This window comes from Rattus norvegicus, chromosome 5 (genome assembly GCF_036323735.1).
Source record: "Rattus norvegicus strain BN/NHsdMcwi chromosome 5, GRCr8, whole genome shotgun sequence".
Lineage (NCBI taxonomy): Eukaryota > Metazoa > Chordata > Mammalia > Rodentia > Muridae > Rattus > Rattus norvegicus.
Window position 1 is genome coordinate 68,935,692 of NC_086023.1, and position 24,309 is coordinate 68,960,000.

At 38.1% G+C, this 24,309-nt stretch overlaps 1 protein-coding gene across 3 annotated transcripts in view; it reads right to left on the minus strand.

The window, feature by feature from the left end:
- Positions 1-24,309, minus strand: part of Grin3a (glutamate ionotropic receptor NMDA type subunit 3A) — a 199,548-nt gene that overhangs the window by 133,359 nt on the left and 41,880 nt on the right. For all 3 annotated transcript variants that reach the window (XM_039109241.2, NM_001198583.2, NM_138546.2), the window contains 1 exon segment: positions 13,269-13,873. In XM_039109241.2, coding sequence (XP_038965169.1) covers positions 13,269-13,873 — 605 coding nt within the window.

A 24,309-nucleotide genomic window follows, 5' to 3' on the forward strand; every position in this document is an offset into this window, starting at 1 on the left:
TGATGTAATTCTTTAATGATATTTCCAGTTTCTCAGTTAAGTTTTCCCCATTTCTGAGTCAACATTGGCAAATGATTTTACTCTAGGACTTCACTGCTATTGAGCTGTATAAGATGTTGAACGTACTAAGGCTCTTGCTCAATTTCTTCTCAGTTGATTGCGGTTTTTAATTTGTTTATTCTAATAACTGCCAGGTTTCCCTGTTTTACCTCTTTCTATTTTATGTTGATGAGGACACATTTGTGACAACAATTTCTTTTATAATAGGCATTTAAAACTATAAACATGGCATCAAATATAGCATTCTTATTTCTTATTGTATTATAGAAAGGGGAGTTGGGTTTTTAGAGGGGGCTTCTACATATTAATCAAAGGCTCTACCATTCATCTATATTCTCAGACCCTAAAAAATTTGTTTTATTTTAAAAACACAGTATTACTGTTTTTTTGGGGGGATGTTTAAATGATTTCTATAAATGTTGAACAATCAAGAAAGTATTTATTTTAGCATTGCATGTAAAATAAAGCTTGTTTACTATATTTTTAAAGATCTCCCGTGTTCTTGATTTGTTCTTTAGAAGTGGGATAAAGAATGTGTACAAATATTTCACTTTGTGTGTGTGCTCAATTATTTTTTCTGTTATTTTTATTTTAAAACACCATAGTGTCATATTATTTAATGCATTTTATTTAGTGTAGTTTATTTATTAAGTTTGAATATATTGTTCTGTTCTTTCTTTCTGTGTACTTTTAAATTCAGCCAAATTAGATGGATCTATATCACCAGAAGTAGTTTTTATTGCTTTTATATCACAACTGTACAAGTGGTTACAACAGTATTGTAATATACAGGGTTTTTAGACTTGGGACGATATAGTGAGTACTTTTGAGACGACATTTGAAAGTTAGGGTATCACAGAGTCATACTCTGTTGAACAAAGCTAACCAACATCTTTGGTAATGGATTTGTTTATTTGTGGAAGAAAGTTGGGGCCTAGGAGGGTTTGCTACACATTTTTTTGGAGTGGGGGCACATCCCATCCCCACATACGTGCGCACACACACCTTCCTGTCCATCAGTATTTACTGCCATTGCGGTTTGTATACACTCCCCAAGGTGTTCATACCGCGCAGATGAATTGTGACAATGTATAAAAGTTTTTTTGGCATGGCGCTTAGAAGAAATACTTAACATGGAATAACAAATTACTTTCTAAAGAGCTAACTTTAAATTATGAAGGAAGCACACTTTGGAACTGTATCAGGACACCCAGCATTCTCTGTATCATCAGGGCTGCCCATATTTTAAAGATTTGGAAATCTACATGATCTATCTAGTTTAGGTGCATTTGGGGGGATACGGTCTATTCTGCGCAGTCTCTGTGTGGTGGTAGGCAATTTGATCACATCTGTATGAATTACGTCTACGATTTCTTTGAACTTTCTACTAGTCAATTTTAGTACTTTGTGTTTTAGCTGAAAACCAGCTATTGTTATTTCTATCATTGGCACATTTATTTGTTCTCTGTTCTTTTAAAAGAAAAATCAACTTTAATAAGTTGTGTTTACTCTCTAATTGTCAATTAGGTTTTGGCAAGTATGATTTTAAGAGATTTGCTTATTGTATTTTATTCATTTTATTTTTCCAGATTTGCTTATTTTAATTATTTATTTTAAAGAAGCTTGGCAGGGCCTGATGGCTCAAGCCTAAAGTCCCACTTCTCAGGGAACCCAGAAAGGAGGTTCATGAGTTTAAGGTTCATGTTATCCTGCTAGGATAACCGCTTAAGGCCAGGCTAGGTACCTGGGTAAACCTCTAACCTCACACAAACACTTTTCAAATGCTGCCTATCCAGCTCAGTGGGAGAGTACTTTTGACATGTGTGAGAGGCTGAGCTCAAACTTCAGAACTGCAAACAGGCCAAACCACAGAACAAACAACAGTGATAAGACAAAAACCAAACAGCCCCTGGATTTATTTGATTACATCATTGGGATGTTTTGGCACATGGTTTATGTCTTGTATTTTAGGTTCCTTTTTTTTACCCATGTTTATCATACAATGTTAGAACCGGATCGCTGAGAGCTATCTACTTCACTCTCCTTATTGCTTGGGTCATGTGTAAACTACTCTGGTAGTCTGAGGGTTTGCTTTCACATTGGCTAATGGCTGCATAACTGAGATGGTTTGTGTTTTGGTTCATTGTACTTGCACAAATGAAAACATGCTTCCTAATTTTATAGCCTATATTAAGTGGCTAAGTATTCCAGGTACTAATTAGAAAAAGTAAGCATACATATTTCCATTTAAGGGATGGAAACTGCTGTGTTTACCTGAGTTTTTAATGAATTTCACTATTCATATTTTTCACCTGATTTTACTTAATTCAATTTTTCTGAAAAATTTACATTATTCATTTTGCCTTTAACTTGCTCTCTAAAATTTCCTAAAGTTAACTTTTTTTTATCTTTATTAAACTGGGTATTTCTTATTTACATTTCGATGGTTATTCCCTTCCCGGTTTCCGGGCCAACATCCCCCTAAACCCTCCCCCTCCCCTTTTCTATCCCCCATCCTCCCCCCATTACCACCCTCCCCTCAACAATCACATTCACTGGGGGTTCAGTCTTGGCAGGACCAAGGGCTTCCCCTTCCACTGGTGCTCTTACTAGGCTATTCATTGCTATCTATGTAAAGTTAACTTTTAAAGTGCTAGCCACCACAAATAATATTATTGTATTGAAAATTTTAAGTCGAGGCTCTAATTGGGCACCGGTCTTATTTCTTTGAGTTCAGTGAGATACATACATGCTGTCTTCCGCAGTAGGACCTTACCATCACTTTGTAGAAAGCAATTGATAAGTAGCTTTGCCAATAGCCTGTGTTATCTGGGGATTCCATGGGACCTCATGGAATCAACACTGGTTGGCAACTCAATTAGATGTAACCCATTCCTGGTACTGAAAGTATCACTTGGAGAGGAAAGATGTGTAGTTGGGGCACTACTTTCCCTGTTGTTTAGTGACTCCATTTAGATTCAATCATATAGGTATATATTTTAAGAAGTTTCAACTGTAGTAGGTTTCTATATGACACACCCCACCCCAAACTTATAGTGCTAGCTGTCCTTCCTTCTCTCTTCTCTTCTTTCCCATCTCTGCTTAATCCTTTTGTTCCACTCTGTCCCCTGTATCTCCACAACTACATATTTTATTTCCCTTTTCTTGAAAGATTTCCCCTTTCCCATAGTCCTTTCCTCTATACCAAACGTCTGTGGTTATACAGATTGCAATGTGCCTAGTTTTCCTCTCATATTGCTTTGTTTGGGCATTATGTTTTTACCTTACTGATCTTTTGTTTATATATCATCGTCCTTTGATTTTGTGTTTTTATGGTTTATTTTGGGTTTGTATTTCTTGTCTTTTTTCACGTTATTATTTATTCATTCTGATTTGTTTGCTGTTCTTAATTTGCATGTTTGTCTTCTAAAGAGAGAGTGAGAGAAAGAAGGCAAGAAGTTGGAAAGGTGAGGAGGTGGAGAGGATCTGAGTGGAAATGGGAGAGGGTAAACTTTGGTCAGAACGTATTTTATGAATTCTCAAAACAAAACAACCAAATTTAATGATTTTTCTTTGTCTTTTTGTCGTATAAAAATTTAAGAACATGTGTATTAGAAATTTGTGTTTTGTTCTTGCCTTTGCACCACTCCTTTTCTCATCTGGTTGCCTTCAGGCTCATGCTGTATGAAAGCCTCACTCTCTTTGCGTGTCTTCCCTCCTGCCCCTGCTATCCACAGGTCGTACGCTGGCTTCGACTTTGGTCTTACTCTGCACATGAACCCTTAATCAAGTGGTCTCACTTGTTTTCCGTTTCTCCCAGGCTTCTCTGTCCTCGCACCCACTCTGCCACTATAGCAGCCCATTTATCACATCTATACATGGGGATATCTATCTTCTCTATAGAGCCTTAATGTTCATTTTCCCCTTGGGAAACTTCTTAGTTCATTAACAAATTCTGCATCCTCATTCTCTCATACCTTGAAAAATGAGCTGACTTTCCCCTTCATGATCATCTCATTATATTAATATTTTCCCTCTGATAAATGGGAGATCTGTTCCTCCTCTATAAAGCTCTCTAATAATCTTTCCTGTGAGAATTAATTTTGACCTTTTGTCTTTGCTCAATTGGCAGTATATTACTTTCTGTGTTTCTGTTTTCCTTTCTCCCTTTCTTCCTTCCTTTCTTCCTACCTTGTTTCCTTCCTTTCTTCCCTTCTCCTTTCCCTCCTCTTTGAGACAGAATTGCATGTAGCTCAAACCAGTCTTGAACTCCCTATTTGGCTCAGGATGACCTTGAGCTCCTGATCCTCTTGCTTTTGCCTCCAAGCGCTGGCTTTACATGCGTGTACCGCTATGCCTAGCACTAGTTAGGAATCTTGCCAGTATCATTACTAGTGCCACCATTTCAAACTCCCCATGGGCCAGCATCATCTTTTTGTAGTTGGGGTTGTAGGGCTCGTGTCAGATTTAATTGTTCTTATGCACTCGGTCTGAATATTTGTGTCTTGCTGTGCTTTCATTTGGCTTCAGATATACCAGTTCTTTAATTAAAAATGTTGTTCATATTATTTTGTATGTTTATGTATGTGGGCATGTGTGTGCACCACAATAAGCACATGGGGTCATCAGACTTGGTGAGAAGTGCCTTTACCACTCAACCATCTCCCTTGGTTTATACTGCTTCTGTTCCTTTTCTATCAGTAAACAGCACCCTATGGAATCATCTAGTTATGCCCCCCCTTATTAGCTCACTCTTCTCTTGCATCCCTAGAGAACATTCCTACATGCGTATGTCAGTTGTTTCTAGCTCAGCTCTCACGTGTGATTTGTCTTACAGATGTAGACCCCTGTATTTGCCTTGTTATTTGTTAATAAGAGTTCAAATGTTTTATCCAGAGAGCTACCATGAAGACACAGTTCTTGAAGGGGCTCGAGACCCCTTATGAACAACAATGCCAAGCAACCAGAGCTTCCAGGGACTAAGCCACTACCTAAAGACTATACATGGACTGACCCTGGACTCTGACCTCATAGGTAGCAATGAATATCCTAGTAAGAGCACCAGTGGAAGGGGAAGCCCTGGGTCCTGCTAAGACTGAACCCCCAGTGAACTAGCCTATGGGGGGAGGGCGGCAATGGGGGGAGGATGGGGAGGGGAACACCCATAAGGAAGGGGAGGGGGGAGGGAGATGTTTGCCCGGAAACCGGGAAAGGGAATAACACTCGAAATGTATATAAGAAATACTCAAGTTAATAATAAAAAAAAAGACACAGTTCATTGCCGCTGGCAACCCTATCAGAACATGCTAGTTTGATATTAGTTTGACTTTAGTTCTCTACCTACAAGACGTGTCTCCAAGTTGGACATCAACTGTATCTTATTTCCTAACCCACATGCGAAAGTTCTCTGCCCCTAGTCCTCCTGGTAGCTTGAGTACATTATGGAATGTCAGTTGACTATCCCCACGGTTGACTTTTTAGACTACAAGATCCCTGGAAACATGGGGCTCCACGTTTTACATTGAAAAAGCAGAGGTGACACAGTTTTGCTGTTATCACGAATGAACCCAGCCCTTGCTGGCTGCTTTCGTGGCACAGGCTGCATCTGTCACATGGAGTCAGCTTTGAATCTTAGGCATAGCACAGTGTCTGGACGGGGGAACTTCTCCATAATGTCTGTGTGGCAGATGCAGTTAAATATACATCTCCGAGCAGACACGCATCTTAAAGCATTTATTGCTCTGGCAAAAGAATAGGCTCAATCAGTCAGGAAGCTTTCGCATTTTCAGTTTATAGAGTGTTCAAAGCATTACGGTTCTCATACATTTCCTTCTGAATAATGAATGAGGTCCAAAAATAGAGATTGGTTCAATGGGAATGCTCTCTGATAATAAGGAACTCAACAGGAACTGGAAACGGCTAAAATTTGAGTCTCCCAGTACTCGATGCCCGTACATTGTAATCACCAATATTGTATTTTTAAGGGACACCCAGGTTCATCTTCTCAAAAAAACACTTTTACCAGTAAATGGACAAATTTAGTTTAACACTAAATCCATACGCATGTGTCTGACTCATTAGAGTCTGTATTTTGCCTGTACTTGCAAAATTCAGTTACAAGTAAAACTTCATAATGAAAGAAGAGCTGCTGACATTCTTGGAATTTCCCATGAGAGGAGGAAAGTACCAATAAATGAAATTCTTATTTAATACATTCTTAGTCTGTTCTGCTATTGGAGTATGGGGAGAGGAGGCTTCAGCAAGAAATCTGACATGTGGCTAAGGACCCATATTTTCCTTGAGATGCTGGAAGTTGTGTTTTTTCCTCTCCCATATACCACACAACAGTAAGAGAACTGTCCTAGATCCAAGTTGCTTTCTTTTTGCCCTGGGTTTTGTTATGAACTTTGGTTCCTCACTTCTGTGGTCTGTGACCTCTCGTTGACTGTTCCTGCTTGCTTTCATTATTCCCCTAACTTAATTTATGCTGGTTCTCTCGATCTAGTGTGAATACTAGCCTCACTGCTGATTTCTCTTCCATCATAGCTGGTACATGGCTCAGGACATGGAACATTACAGAGTATTTACCAGCCAGACAACCCTCTGAAAGGTTACAGGATGTAGACAGGAGACAGATCTAGAATTCAGAGTGGAGCAGTTAACATTGTTCTCTATAGAGTCAGAACTTTCTGGTCTATTTCCAAATTTTACAATAGATGCACATGAAGGGAAAATGTGAACAAAGAATAAAAGTCCCTTTCAGGCAAATAACAACTTGGAAAGCTCCACTGATGTGCAGAAATTACCCAGCGTAACACCGCTGCAACCCGAACCCTCCTGTGTTCACTGAAATAAAGTTCTGAGGTAATGTGTGCTTTCCAGTGTTGCTTATCTGAGGTCCTTATGACTTCAAACAATTTTAGACTCAACTCATGTCATCCCTTAAGTGACCCAGAAGGAAAAAAGTAGTCAACAGATTTCAATCAGCTGGTCTAGTGACAGGGTTTCCTGCTGGACACATATAAGACTGTACAATATGCATTTTCTCCTATAAGTATAAAGTCCCCAAGTGTTCCAGCATAGAAAGCTACGCCAAGAGGGTCACAGTCACCCATAAAAGGTCACCCACAAGCAATGTGTGCACTTGCTGGGGCACTGGAGAGGCACTGCTAAACACCAGCACCTACCTTCGGTTTGCATCTTCGCTCAAACTATTTCTCTTAAAGTTGATGTTAAGACCTACACGCTCCCCAGCTATCTGAGTGGAGGTACGTAGGGGATTACTCATACAGGGGCAGTTTTGTCTTTTAATTTTAAATAGCATGTGAACAAAAAATATAAATCATATTGTCATAAAGTACTAACTAAGGGAGATTTATATTAGTCCTGAATGTATAGTAGAAATGCGGAGAAGGTAAATTGGCTTAATAATAAACTTAAAGGTTATACAGTTTAAATACTTTTGACTAATTTGAAATGCTACTGCATAATAAGGTTAGTAGGTAGAAGTATTCAAAATTAGAATTATATCATGAAACCCCGAGGTTTTGATTTTTTTTTTCTTCTCAAATTTTCTAGTGTACAAGAATGGACATAGCACCATCATTAATTTAAAGAGTTTTCTTTTAAAAGAACAACGAGCTTTTGCATTTCTCCTGGAATTTTTTCTAGTGTCTCTTGATACCTGGCATACAACAGAGTCTTAACAATTATGTGCAGAATCAATAATTTGAAAATTACTATTAAGAGAAGGCCAGTGAGTCTTGATAATTGCCTGGCCATGTAAGCACAGCAACAAACATAGGAGGAAAGGTCATTAGCACTTGTGGGAGGTTTTACATCCCACAAGCATGTTGGATCACACCAACTAGAGAGAGAGTAGAAGAACGGCAGCAGACCCAGTGGATGCAGGGTAATAGAAGTAGTAATAGTTGGTTCAGTACCGAATAGCCAGGTTACGGAAAATGGATAAAAATGATTAGATGTATGTTCTCTCCTGCTGAGAAGACAGAGGAATGGACTGCATGCTTTTTGAAAGACAAGGACTCTGTCTCCTGTGCTCTGTGCCCCCAGCTGAGGGCATGACCCAATGTCAGAAACTTAGGAAAATGTATGGTTGAACATACAACTTTATCTAGTTGGTGGAATTCTTGCAGGATACAGAAATAAAGTTCAGAAGCTATTCAAAGGACAGATTATTCATCCCACTCAGCAAAGCAGAGCTGGACTGTTAAGCTTGGCCTAGCGGCATAGACCTGTAATCCTAGCTGCATGAGAGGATTAGGTTAGGAGAATCACAAGTTCAAAGTCACTCTGAGGTATGGGCCAAGTTTAAGGCTACACTGATCATTTTATCAAGACCTTATCTCAAAATATGTATCTCAAAAATAGACATATTTATAAATATGTCTAGGCTAATGTTCTGCTTCCTTTGACATCCATTAGGCACATGAAATGCAAACTCCTTAGCCTGGCATAAAAACCATATGTGGTATGCTGTGAATCCTTTTCTAGGAACATCTCAGATCTTTTTCAAATGCAATTAATGCTCGAATTGTGCTACATTTTGGGTTCAGGCCTTAACAAATTCACACATTTTATTTTCTATTCTTAAGAATTAGCTCCAAATGTGAAAACTTGAATTCATTTATTAAAACCACCAAAGCTCCGAGAATGCTAATGGATTTTTCCATGTATTTTAAACAGTTCATAGCTTTCTGAGCATAGTGGCACAGTCCTGTCATCCCAGCAGATGGGAAACAGAGGGCAGAAGATTGTTGAGTTCTAGGCCAGAGTGGATGGCATAGCAAGACTTTGTTTCATGGAGAACGGGATACTGTTGAAGTTTTTTTTTTTTTTTTTTTTTTTTTGTTATCTATTGTAATGACAAGTGCCTCTCCCTCCTTCCCCCAGTACTTGGTTGTCCAGAGAAGAGAGAGTTCACACATAGACTTTGCCCCCAAGTTATTTCTGATTGGTAAATAAAGATGCTAACATCCAATGGTGGGGAAGAAGAGACATAGGTGGGGTTTAGGTTTCCTGGGCTTGGGGTCAGAGAGGAATCAGGAGAAATAAAGAAGGTGCAGGAGGAGGAAGGAGAAGCCACCATGGGTTTGGTGAGCCATAAAAACATGGCCCTAAAGGCTGACCAATTGGAGTTAAGAGTAACTCAGATGAAAGATAGTAAGTAGTAAGTAATAATTTGGGGTTATAGATAGGAAAGTACATTCTAATAACAAAGGTATTAGCTGGTAAGATATATGCCCAGTTCCTGTGCTGTTTGTAAATAGAAAGGTTGTGTGTGTGTTTTATCCCAGAACTAAAGGGTCAATGGCAGGGTAGAAACCCTGGGTCAGGATTAATAATTTCTAAAACAGGGGCAGTGTGTGTACACACCCCAGAACTTTATAGTTTACCTTTATGCATTGTGCTGTCAGCTCTATAACGACAAGACTCAAGTACTCATTATATCTCCTTCAGCCTAGCAAGAAATAGTCATTGGTCGAGTAGAGACACAGATGTACATTCATGGAGACACTGTCAAGATGATGTGCCACCTATGGTTGCCCCTCAAATTAACATTTAGTAAAACAACTTTCTAATATATTGTTAAAGATAGCACAGTGACCTTGGTCCTCTAATCCTTTTGTCTACGTTGAGTCATGATGGACATTTGCTCTGGCTTGTGGGCAACTGAGAAGAATTAAATCCCTTATACCTGTAATTACGTCTGTGTAGTCTGCCACAAGAAATTATTTTCCTAGTCTAAAAGCCTGTGCTGAAAAATGCCATGTTTGGGGAGATTTCATTAACATTTTAAAATGTTAACAATTCTGTCAGCCTAAACCCAAAATGACTGCGTGAGAAATGAAAGCTTGCACAAGTCTGGCACCAGCTAGTCACAGCTCATTATCCTTCTGGCTTTTATTATGCAGTGAGGGAGTGGGGTCAGCCTCACAAAATTTAGGGACAATTAAGGAAATTACTGTATGCAGATGTGACTTATGGACTGAGAATAACTAACTTTCCAAAAGAATGGATTCAAACAAAACAAATAAGGCTGATGGAAAACCCACAGCTGCTTTCTGGCTTAAGGCAGCCTTTAAGTTATTCACTACCCAGACTCCTTCCGGGGATATGCCCGCTGTCCCTGACCCTGTCCCAAACACTTTGAAACTTTTTCTTTGACGGTACTCCTTCGGGAGTTTAAAAAAGTCCCAGGCATATTTTCTGAAGTTCTTTGAGTTCATTTCTCACACACACCCACGGGGATGAAAATATTGCCACTGACCCCTGTGCATTGTGAACTGCCTCTGGGCTCCAGACTTCACATTCTTCTTTTGTAATTTTCAAACTTTGTGGAATAAAATATGCGGAAACAATCATGAGGGTAGAGCCTTCCACCGTTGAGTCAAAAGTAAAAGAAATAAAAGAAAGGAAGAAAACTAGAGCAAAAGTTTATATTTAGTTTAGAAAGCATACACTCGCCAACTATCCATTTTTCCTCTAAGTAAATGAAATTGGAGACACAAGTACAAGAGAAGGTTTTCTTTCTCTATAAATAAATATCAGTAACTATCAATTAAGTATGCTATATGCTGGATTGTGGACCAAGTCAAATAATAACATTTCCACTTAATGGAATTTAGATTTCCCTCAGAAGTCAGACAGGTCAGAATGAAGAGGCTAAGTACCACTTAGAAGTCAATAGAAAAAGTGTCATGGGGACTGAGTTGAGAGGGATTTTAGATTTGTAAATTACATTTATTGTGTGAGTATGTGTGTGTCAGCATGTACTCTTATGGAATGCTTACATTTTTAGATCTGTCTACCATATCTCTGTCTGTCTGTCTACCACTTATCTATCTATCTATCTATCTATCTATCTATCTATCTATCTATCTATCTATCTATCATCTATCTCTATATACATGTATGCATAAGAGTGCATGTGCATACATGTGTATGTTGCATATGTATGTATGTATGTAAGTAAGTATGTATGCATATATTCATATATGTGCCACTGTGCAAGTATGGAGGTCAGAAGACAACATACAAGTTCTCTCCTGCGACTATGTAACTGAGGAATGGGGTGGGTAGAATTCATATCGTTGGTCTTAGTGGATACTGATTTACTCACTGAGCAATCTTGCTAGCCTGAGAAATGTGATTTTACTGTAAATTAAACCTTGGGAAGTGAAAAAGGTTATTTGACCTTGATAAAATGAATTATTGGGGTAATACAACCTAAGTCAACAAATAGTCTTACTCATTTCCCTTAAATGTTTTAGAACTCAATCAGATTTTTCTTGCATTGTCCATTTTACATGACACAAGAGTATGCTAAATATTATAGTGTAATTTTCATTTCTCCTGCTGCTTATGACTGTTCTCCCAAATAAACAGTTTGGAATCATATGGGAGTTATAAGGGAGAAGTCTTTTTTCTTAGATAAAATCCTGAATCTCTCTTATGTACTAGGGTATAACTGGATTAACTCTGTGTAGATTTTGCAAAATAAAATACACATAAAATTTGAGCTTATGAAAATTAAAATGCTATATGGGAAAAAGAGAAAGTTAGGATGGTATACTATTCAATTTTATCATTAATAGATTTTTGAAAATTAATTTCAATTACTTTACTTTTTCTTTCCTTCCTTTTTTTTTAAAATCAGGTCTCCCTGCATATCTTTGGCTGGCCTGGAACCCACAAAGATCCTCCTGTTTGTGCCTCTGAAATGCTGGGATTAGAGGAGTGAGCCATCATACCCACTTTATGTTTTTGTGAATGGTATTAAGCTATGCCTTGTCTTCACTTCTGTTGTGCACCTGGCTCTTAGAAGATTGCTTAGATACAGTAAGTTCTCAGTATAATTATGCATAAAATCATGAAGGCTTCCTTGTCTTTTACCAAGTATTTGTGTTTTCTTAAGATAAGACACTGAAATTGCTGTACAGTCTGTAAACTCTTTGAGAGTATTGCCTTAAAATGTGTTTCAGTCTACAGGGACAATTCACCTTTGGAACGGCCCTCATTCTCTGACCTGTACTCTTTGACCATAAGTCATCCTCTTTTAGATAAAAATCAAGTATTCTAAAACTATCATTTGAGGACATTCCCCTTTCCCAGTAATTATAAGCCCATTTCTATATTAGGGGTTATTCTTTATTTTAAATATTTCCATTCCATCTTCTGAATCATGGGAGCTAGTAAACATACAGATACCAAATTATAATACGCACACATGTAATTAAGTATAGAATAATAGACAGCATATTAGAAAAATATTCTTATGGAATGCTTACTTTTTTAGATCTGTCTACCATATCTCTGTCTGTCTGCCTGTCTCTCTACCACTTATCTATCTATCTATCTATCTATCTATCTATCTATCTATCTATCTATCTATCTATCATCTCTATATCATCTATCTATCACCTATTGATTTATCTTCCACCCATTATCTAGCTTCTATTTTTTATCTGCGATCACTATTCCACAAGTAATAGGATCTTGTGCTTATATCATTACAGTTTTACATGCCTTTTCTATAAGCAGACATGGAACCTAGGAAATCAAGCCTGAGAGAAATTGGGTAACGTGACTAAGTGATAAAAGAATAAAGAGGTAGAAGTAAGATTCTAGTTCTGTGCAGATCTGAAGTCTTTGCCTTTAGCCAGGGTCTAAACTGCCTTAAACAACTTTAGGAGAAAGAAAAGTACATTTTCATGTAACTATTTCTCCTCTCTATGTATTTAGAAAGTTTTGTTCAGTTCTACTGATGTGGAAAAGAATAAACAAGGAAATAAATATTCCTTGCTTTTAGGTGATCCAACCATGGGTTAATTATTTTTCATATACAATTTCATGGCCTATTTATTATACCATATCATGCTAGTCTATGTTATCCTGATATTAGTTAGAATATTGAATCTCTTAAGTTTTTAAATATCCTAGCAAGAACTCAACTGTGACTAAGAACCTAACTTGGGCTGAGTGCTGTCCCAACAATACAACACTCAATACAGAATCAAATTACAGAGAACAGATCATGAGATCTGTTATTTCCCCATAACTATATCAGGACTATTGGTTTTTAGAACTACACAGAATCAAGATGTCTGCACAGTGGATTGGTAGGGAAACTTTACTTGCTATCCCAGCTCTCTGGATGAGAATGAACCCCAGGCTTTACATCCTACCTTGATAAATACTGTCCAGAAGTGAGATTTGTGGTTTTCACATCCATGCAGTTCATTGTGCTGGGAAGGAGAGCAAGCTCTGGCTGGATCATGGTGGCTGTGGCTACAGCTCTTGCAACCAACTCCATGGCATCCTGAACGTAGTACTCAAAGACAGATTGTGTGGTTTTTCCATGAGCAATGAGCCCTAAGGGCAGGCCTTCTGTCCTCAGTTCCTCCACATTCTGGGAGTCTCCTAAAACCCAGTGAAGTTCAGGAGGTGATAGCCCAAACTGTGTGGACATTTCAAATATCTGCCGGATACTGTCCATGTCACAGCCAAACATCACCATTGTGGGTGTGCTGTTCCTAATGTTGTCCATCTGGACCTGCAGGAAACTTAGAAGGTCCTTTGTGGAGGACAGATTAGCAGTGATGTTGATAACAGACTCGAGGTGGAACTTGGAGTTATTCTCCGTAAGGAGGAGGAAGTCCGTGATATTCCAGTCTTCCTGGCAGAGCAACAAGCTAAAATTGTACCAGTTGTTCATGGTCAGGATTGAGACAGTGACATCAGCATCAGAACTTAGTGAGTTTTCTAAACTCAGCTGTAGGTGCAGGGGATTCTGTATTTAAAGATAATGAAAAAGAAGAATTAGAAAGCATTGCCCAAAGACCATAACAAGGTACTTGTTTTCCTGCAAGGCTAACGCCTTTCTCTATTTTCCCCTGTGATATCTCTTCTGGAATAAAATTCTCTCACTTGGAAAAAGAATGCTATTTATCTGATGAGCGAGCAATACTTTATCCCGATTTTCTGATGATTCTTGAGTACCAGAGAGCAGATAGCTCTTGATGTCAATGTGAGAAGTGAAGAGGTATGATCACCTATGTGGTCATAGATTTTTATGGGGTTTGTCTTTTTTACATCAGTCCATTTAATGTATCATATTTTCCTACACTGTGTTTAATGACTCATTTGTTAGACATTTCTCTCAGGAGAAATAATTGGAAGAAATTGCTTTGTTTCCGTGAAACAACCATCAGAGACAAAGTAACACCGTGTACCTCTTGTATAAGAGACTATAGAATATGAGTAGGCATCTAGACCCTTGAGCAAGGCTCTTCTAAAGCACATGATGTATTAAAGGGTACATACACCATGGTTAAATGTATAGTCCAAGGTTAAAGGCTTGGTCATATTTGTGTTGATCTTTCTATCAAAAATGTGTCATGGAATGTATTTGTGAAACTTAAATTACTATTTCATCCACTGATGGAACTTGCCAGCTCAATTAAGGAAGAATTTCTTAACAGTCACAACGTATAAATTACATAGTTGAAGAGTAGTCTTTCAACATCAATATATTTGTCATGTATCCTTCCCAACAGCAGACACTTGATACATTTACCCTTTAACAATGATTCCCTGAGAAACTTTAGAGCCAAGCTTTATAAATGCTGGTTGCACAACAAATACCTATCAAATGAATTAAGTTTCTTCCAATTGGAAACTATTGAACTGTCTCTGAGAGCTTGCCAAAATTCTGGTCTGTGATAATTTTGCTTTCCTATAACATACACAAAGCCATACTGGATAACTCATTATCTTTTTCTTGAACCAGGGCAAGTATTTTCATACAGACGCTCCTTTCATTGGAAATGGATTTGCTTGCATTTGTATTCATTTTTCCAAACAGTGCTTTCTTCTGGATTCCTAGAAAATTCTTTAGGTTGTTATTAACAGAAGTCCTCTGAGGCTGCATCTACATTAAAGATTCCATAGACCGACCTTAGCTGCATAGAACAATATCATTATAGAGGAAATATTTTTTAGATTAAGAATCAAAATTACAAGGCTATCTAAAACTATTTAAAGCCATTTATCTTACCTTCTGTGTTTGGCCTGACAGTCTCTTGAGTATTAGGTTATCCTTTTACATTGTTCTGCTAAGCTTAGCAGACATCAAGACTCCATCAATCCTAAAACCAAGAATGTGAATAACATCTGGAATTTATAGAAATTATCCCCTTGCATTGCTGGAGCTGCCTATCTAATGCCCTAAGGGATGTATTTGTTAAATGCATTTATTGATGTATGCGTTTGTTTGGTGGACACAAAAGACTATGTGACCTCGTCCTCTGCGGTCCATATCATTTACAGTGACTAGAGTTTGTGTTCCCTGGTTGTGCCCACCCACATTTGTTTCAGAGTATACTATTTATTTCTTTGAATGTAGAACTGTTTTTGTTTCTTTTTACCTTTTTATTGCCTTTGTTCATTTGTTTATATGTTTGTGTATTTACAATGTATTTGCCTTGAGTTTTCATTTGCTTATTTCTGATGACTACAAAAACTTAATCATTCCATACATGTCATATGTTGTTTATCCCTTAACTGCAGATTGCCTCAAATGCACCAGACTGTTTATGTCACACAATGGACTAGACCTGTGTCTTAAATCCCTCTTTTGACAGATTGAGCCAGAGATAGTGTTTGTTAACTGGAATTATTCTTTTACTCACCCCAGTTCCTGGACTTTAATCATAATCTGAGAGACTAAAAATTGAAAGATGGGAAGGAAACCATTACCAGCACAGTTTCAAGACATTTTGCCCAAATTTTAACCAAGGTTCATTCAAATACTTCCCACAGAAGAATTCCCTAATGAGTATGAGGAACAGGCTTGTTGTATGAAGGCAAGAATGAGAATAAAATATGCTGATCATATTGATAATTCAGCATTAGATGGAGACATAAAAGTATTTGGCAAGAAAAAGCAAAATGGGACTTAGTTAGAGAGTCCTTTTCCTCCCCAGCAGATAGTGATTAATCCATGCGAGCAGGACTACCCCTATAATCAATTCCGTTGAGGAACTCCACATGTTGACATTAATTTCACTGTCTTAAGGGGAACATTTCTTCAAATAAATATTTATTAAGTAATTGTTTAGAAGCATCTAATGATACTTATTAGCAGCTTCACATGCAGCATCTTGCAATTCTTCTCAAGTGATCTTAATGTTTCCCTCACCTCATCTCTTTCTCTCTCTCCCTCCCTCTCTCTCTCTCTCTCTCTCTCTCACTCTCTCTCTCTCTCTCTCTCTCACACAACACACACACACAAGCAAACATCATCGATATGATCAATCTTTATAGTTCAAATTATGTTAAAACCTTCAGCAAAAAATAAAAAAATATTATTGAGCCAAATTAAGAAATTCTAAAAAAGAAAACAACAGAAGGGTCTTTCTTTAGCTTATATTAGAATATTAGTTTTGCAATTTTGTTAGGCAAGAATAGTTTAAGAACAGAAATAGGAAGAGAGAATTAAGAAGCAAATGGAACAAAAGTTAACATACACAAAGAACATCAATTAAATATATTGAATTAATACATTTCACATGAAATACAAAGCAAAATGGAAGGAAATATGAGATCGAGTTGAAAAAACAGAACATTCAGAAAAACAATACAATTTAAATTCCTAATTCTACAATATAAAATTCTTCTTGGGTGGTGTTGGAGCATGCCTTTAATCTCAGCCCATGGGAGGCAGGGGCAGGTGAATCTCTGAGTTTGAGACCAGCCTGGTATACAGGATGGCTAGGGCTATACCTACAGAAACTCTGTCTCAACAAACAAACAAACAAACAATCAATCAATAAATAAATGAATTTCTGTCTACTAATGGCATAAATATAATATTAAATCATTAAAATAGCTCAACTGGGTGAATGTATGAGAATTCAAGACTCATTAAAGTGAATCCTGTGACCTCTTTTTTTTCTGACATGAAAAAATCTATTATAAGCAAAAGGTGAAGGAATGTGAAATATAAAAAAAATCATTTGCAGCATCAGTAATCGAGAAAGAGCTGTGTTCACAATGAATAGGGAACATGCAGTCAACAAGGACACAGAATTCTTTAGTGAAAACACATCCGATCCAGAAAGGCAATTTTAACCTTGTGAGATGTGCCCTGTGCCTATGAGTGAGTGAGAGAGGCACAGCACATAAGTAGTTGAGAAATAGACAATTAATATAATTTTTAATCCCAGCAGTTACAATAGATAAACAATGAAGTATGGCAGGGCTAGGAAGGAGGAGTATTCCAGGAAGAGGGCAGCAGAAGTGGGAGGATGCAGATAAAGGTAGAGTACTGCATCCTGTAATTGGATTTCAGGAGAATAAATGAGAGATGTATTTGAAGACACAGTAACACAATGCAAGGAACCTCATATTGTGTCTGTACAAGGCCTCCCAATAGGAGTAAAAGAGTCCCAAGAACAGACAAAGAGTCACAAACACACCTGGTCCCACTGTTAGGCATTCCACAGAAACACCAAGTTAACAACTATAATATACACACAGAAGACCTGGTGTAGACCCAAGCAGGACCCATGCTTGCTTTTTTTTTCTTTTTTCTTTTGGAGCTGGGGACCGAAGCCAGGGCCTTGCGCTTGCTAGGCAAGCGCTCTACCACTGAGCTAAATCCCCAACTGGATCCATGCTTGTTATGTCAGTCTCTGTGAACCCACTTGGTCCCTCATTAGTTGATTAAGTGGGCCATATTCTCCTGGTGGTCTCTATTTCCTCTGACTTCTATAGTCTTTCTTTCTTCCTTCTCTTCCAACTCTGAGAGGAGGGGCCTCATGGAGTCCTCCAATTTAGATTCTTTCTCCACACAATGTCTCCACACAATGTGGTCTCTGCATCTGTTGCCATAGGAAGCCCTTCTAGTGATGACCAGACAAGGCATAGATCTATGAGCATAGCCGAATGTCATAAGGGATCATTTCATTCATTATTTTTTTTTCTTTTTTTTTTCCGGATCTGGGGACAGAACCCAGGGCCTTGAGCTTGCTAGGCAAGCACTCTACTGCTGAGCTAAATCCCCAACCCTCATTGATTCTTTTTTTTCTTTTTTCTTTTTTTTTTTTGTGCCAGCTGTGTTTGGTTCCACCCCAGCTCTCTAGGCCATCCAAGTTAGTGTCAGGCATGCGCCTCAAGCTAAACAAGACATTGATTGGCCACCCCCAGAGGTTCTGCACCACCATTGCCTCAGCATAGCTTGAAGGCAGGGCGGACTGTAGACCAGTGTTTCATGGCTGGGTTGGTGTGGAGGTTTCTCTTTCTATAACCTGCAGAGAAGTCAAAGAAGCTGGAATAGAGGGTGAAGGATCCATGTAAGCACAAGCTCAACCTCTACATTCAGTGAGCTGATAAGCTGTGTAGTGGTTGTCCTTGGCTATGTTCCCCTACCCACCACTGTCAGATTTTGGAGATTAACCATGTCTTAGCATCAGCCTGGGATGTTGGGCATCTTCATGGAAGCCCTTGGTGAACAGCTCAATCAAATACAGCTCAGTCTCCCCACTGGAAACCTTGCCTGGTTGACAATCAAATATGGCAGTTTCAGACATTGCATCCTCTGTTACTAGCAGTCTTCACTAGAGTCACCCTCATAGATTCCAGGAAGTTTCCACTGCACTAGGTCTCTACACTGTCCCCCTAATGCACGCCCAATTCTAGCTTTCTCTTTCTGCATTATCTCCCTCCATACCTTCACCACCTGATCCCTCCTGCTCCCATCCATATCTGCCCCCAGTTTGCCTACAAAACTTATTTTATTTCCCCTACCCAGGGAGATCCATGCGTCCCTTCTACAGTTCTTCTCTTTTTCTAAGCTCTCTGGCTCTGTGGACAGTAGCTTGATTATCATTTACCTAAAAGTTAAACACTTATAAGTAAATACATGCTATATTTGTCATTCTGAGTCTGGCTATCACACATAGGATGATATTTTTTTCCTAGTTCCATCCATTTGCTGCACATTTCATGATGTCATTTCTTTTTAAACAGAAGAGTAATACTCCTTTATGTGTACCACATTTCTTTCTTTTTTATTGGACATTTTCTTTACTTGCATTTCAATTATACCATTTTCTGACCCCCCCCCCCCGGGATCTCCCTATCCCTTCTCTGAATGACCTTTCCCTCAGTCTCTTCTCCACACATTGTCTCTGTAATTTCTTCCTGTGAGTATTTTGTTCTCACTTCTAAGAAGGACTGAAGTATACACTCTTTGGTTTTCTTGAGCATGTGGTCTGCGGATTGTATCTTGGGTATCTGAGCTTTTGGGCTAATATCCACTTATCAGTGAGTGCATACCATGTGTGCTTTTTTGTGATTGGGTTACCTCACACAGGATGAAATTTTCTAGTTCCATCCATTTGCCTATGAATTTCATGAAGTCATTGTTTTTAATAGCTGAGCACTCCATTGTGTAGATGTACCACATTTTCTGTATCCATTCCTCAGTTGAAGGGCATCTGGGTCCTTTCCAGCTTCTGGCTATTATAAATAAGGCTGCTATGAATGTAGTGGAGCATGTGTCCTTGTTATATGTTGGAGCATCTTTTGGGTATATGGCCAGGAGTGATATAGCTGGGTCCTCAGGTAGTACCATATCCGTTTTTCTGAGCAACCTCCAAATTGATTTCCAGAATGATTGTACCAGTTTGCAATCCCACCAACAATGGAGAAGTGTTCCTCTTTCTCCACATCCTCTCTAGCATCTATTGTAACCTGAGTTTTTGATCTTAGCCATTCAGATTGGTGTGAGGTGGAATCTCAGGGTTGTTTTGATTTGTACTTCCCTGATGACTAAGGATGTGGAATATTTCTTTAGGTGCTTCTTGGCCATTCAACATTCCTTAGTTGAGAACTCTTTGTTTAGCTCTGTAGCCCACTTCTTAATAGGGTTATTTGATTCTCTGGAATCTAACTTCTTGAGTTCTTTGTATATATTGGATGTTAGCCCTCTATTGTGTGTAGGATTGGTAAAAATCTTTCCCCAATCTGTTGGTTGCCATTTTCTCCTATTGACAATGTCCTTTGCCTCATAAAAGGTTTGCAGTTTTATCACGTCCCATTTGTTGATTCTCGATCTTAGAGCATAAGCCATTGTTATTCTGTTCAGGAAAATTTCCCCAGTGCCTATGTGTTTGAGGCTCCTTCCCCATTTTCTCTTCTATTAGTTTCAGTGTATTGGGTTTTATGTGGAGGTCCTTCATCCACTTGGACTTGAGCTTTGTACAAGGTGATAAGAATGGATCAATTTGCATGCTTCTACATGCTGACCTCCAGTTGAACCAACACTGTTTGTTGAAAATGCTGTCTTTTTTTCTATTGGATGGTTTTAGCTCCTCTGTCAAAGATCAAGTGACTATAGGTGTGTGGGTTCATATCTGAGTCTTCAATTCTATTCCATTGATCTACCTGCCTGTCTCTGTACTGATACCACACAGTATTTATCACTATTGCTCTGTAATGGAGCTTGAGGTTGGAGATTGCGATTCGCCCAGCAGTTCTTTTATTGTTGATAATAGTTTTCGCTATCCTGTTTTCTTTTTATTCAAAATGAATGTGTAAATCACTCTTTCCATCTCTATGAGGAATTGAGTTGGAATTTTGATGGAGATTGCATTGAATCTGTAGATTGCTTTTGGCAAAATGGCCATTTTTATAATATTAATCCTGCCAATCCATAAACATGGGAGATCTTCCCATATTCTGAGATCTTCTTTGATTTCTTTCTTCAGAGACTTGAAATTCTTGACATACAAATCTTTCATTTGTTTGGTTAGAGTAACACTGAGGTATTTTATATTACGTGACTATTGTGAAGTGTGTCATTTCCCTAATTTTCCACATTTTCTTTATCCATTCTTCAGTTCAGGGACGTCTAGGTTCTTTCTGGTTTTTGGCTATTATGAATAATGCCACAGTAAATGTAGTTGAGCCACTCTCCGTGTGGTAAGCTGGAACATCCTTTGGGTATATGCTCAAGAATGTATGGGTATAGCTGATCTTGACATAGATTCATTCCCAATTTTCTGAGGTACTGCTGTACTGATTTCCGTAGTGACTGTACATATTTGCACTCCCATCAGCAAAGGAGGGGTGTTCTCCTTGTTCTGCATTCTCACCAGCGTGAGTTGACACTTGCTTTATTGGTCTTAGCCATTCTGACAGGTAAGATGGAATCCAAGGGTAGTTTTGATTTGCATTTCCCAGATGTCTTAGGATACTGAACATTTCTTTCAGTGTTCCTTTGCCATTTGAGATTCCTCAATTGGGAATTCTCTGCTTAGATCTATACCCCACTTTAAAACTGGATTATTTGTTTTTTTTTTTTTGATATCTAGTTTCTTGAGTTGTTTATGTATTTTGCATATTAGACTTCTGTTGGATGTGGAGTTGGTATAAATCTTTCCCCATTCTGTAAGCTAGCTCTTTTCTCAATTGACATGTACATAATATTTTCAATTTCATAAGGTCCCATTTCTTAATTGGTGGTCTTAGTGTTTGTGATACTGACATTATGTTTAGAAAGCTGTCTCTTGTGCCAGTGGCTTCAAGGTTATTCTTTCTTTCTTTCTTTCTTTCTTTCTTTCTTTCTTTCTTTCTTTCTTTCTTTCTCTCTTTCTCAAATTCTCTTCTATCAGGTTCAGTGTGTCTGGTTCTATGTTGAGGTCTTTAATCCACTTGGACTTAAGTTTTGTTCAGATCTATTTGCATTCTGCTACAGGCAGATAACCAGTTAAACCAGGATTATTTGTTGAAGATGCTTTCTTTTTTATCCCAGTGTGTATTTTTTTTTTTATTCCAGTGTGGCTTCTTTATAGAAAAACAGGTTTCCGCAGGTGTGCAGATTTATGTCTGGGTATTCAATTGGATTCCATTGACCAATGTCTGTTTTTATGTCAATACCTTGCCTTATTACTGTGTCTTTTTATTATAACAAAATTGGGGTTGTTTATATCTTTGGCAGTTTTTAAAGATTGTTCAGGGTTGTTTTAGCTATCCTTGGAGGTTTTTTTTCCATATGATGTTGAGAATGGTCCTTGCAAGGTTCTTAAGGAATGGTGTCTAATTTTGATGGGAATTGCATCGTATCAAGAGATTGGTTTTCAACCAGAGCTTCCAGGGACTAAGCCACTCCCCAAAGACTATACATGGACTGACCCTGGACTCTGACCCCATAGGTAGCAATGAATATCCTAGTAAGAGCACCAGTGGAAGGGGAAGCCCTGGGTCCTGCCAAGACTGAACCCCCAGTGAACGTGATTGTTGGGGGGAGGGCGGTAATGAGGGGAGCATGGGGAGGAGAGCACCCATAAAGAAGGGGAGGGAGAGGGGTTAGGGGGATGTTGGTCCAGAAACCGGGAAAGGGAATAACATTCTAAATGTAAATAAATACTCAAGTTAATAAAAAAATAAATTAAAAAAATAAAATTAAAAAAAGAGATTTGTTTTGCTAGGAGGGCTATTTTTACTATGTTAATTCTATTAATCTATGGGCATAAGAAATATTTCTATCTTCTGACATCTTCAGTTTCTTCATTCAAGTACATTTTGTTTTTTATCATGTAATCCTTTCACATTTTTGGTTAGAGTTACCCTATGATATTTTAAATTATTTGAGAATTTTGTAAAGGGTGTTGTTTCTGTGACTTCTTTCACAGTCTGTTTTAGGTAATTAAAATTTTGAGACTATTGTTATAAACAATAGTTTGTCACAATCCTTGGTGAAAAGTTTAGACAGATTTTCTTATAATGGCAACTACTGAAAATGCACCAGATAATTAAACTGTCAAGTATGCAAGTTAAATTTCCTACAGAAATTTGATTTCTTTATGTCAGTGCAGTTTGGAACTGTTGCTAAGAGATAGCTTTTGTCACATGCTAATTTGCTTTGCACTAAGAATGAACACTCAGCTAAATGCTGACTACTCCTGTCTGAAACACTTGTTAGAATAGCCACCATGGTTGAAATAAACCTTTTTCTAAATTCTATCATTTGATACAGTTCTGTACATGATACATTTAGGGTACAATTCAGCTTGTGATATAAATGCCTTTTAAGAACATTTATAAAATGTATTTAGTTTTATTTATGGGTAATGTGTATGCTTGAGTTGGTCCGCTTGTTTGTATGTGCACCATGTGCATGCGATACACCAAATTGTGGCCAGAAGAGGGCACCAAATCTCATGGAAGTGGAGTTACAGTAGGTTGGGAACCATCTGATGTGGATGCTGGGTACTGATCATAGGGTCCTTTTGGAGAGCAGCAAATGCTTTTAAATGCTGAATTATCTCTCCAGCCCATAATATGCCCTTCATTTACTATGGAGTATTAGTATATATTAATTTAATTGTTATTAACTCAGTGTAATTGCATAACAGATTTTTATTCTATTGGGCATTAAAAAACACCCTTGTATGATTCTGCTCATTGTTTGCTACCTGAAATTGACCCCTTTAACGTTAGAAATGAATTAGCATATCTTTACATGAGATTAGCATATCTTTAAACAGCATCTTGGTACATTTCCATTTCAGCACCTTATTTTGAAACTCTTGATCTACTAATTGTGATTAAGCTTTGCTGCGATGACATTTTATTTCACTCGAATTATGAGGGGAACATTAGTGTAATTAATTCTTTGTACCTCTGAAATCCTGGTTCACAGTATGAAGGACTGAGGATGGAAAATGGGAAGTCTGGTCACAGAGGCGGGTTAGCGATCAAAGTTAAAGGCTCTTTGAGCAGTCTGGTGACTTCAGGGCCAGCATGACATGTCCTTCATGAACAGGGGAATGCATTTGCAGTAAGGCCCATGTGAATCTGCTCAGAATATGAAATGACAAAGCAGGGATGAATGGCTTCAGAGTCTTTAGTGGATCCTTGTGAACCCAGTTGGGCCATCACTGCCTCATATAATCAGGTGGAATGAACGTGCTAACTTAAAGGCTATATCACCAGGAAGTGCTAAGCTTAAAGGCTATATCACAGGCAACTGGTTCACTCACTGTTTTATAATTTGTTTTTAAAGGGAAACCTCACTATTCCCAAATTTATAGACTGCCACAAATTAAGGGGCAGAAGACTGATTTATCTCATGTTAAGAATGCATTTTGCTGAAATGGTCTGGACTCATTATACTCCTCTTTGGATATATATATATATATATATATATATATATATATA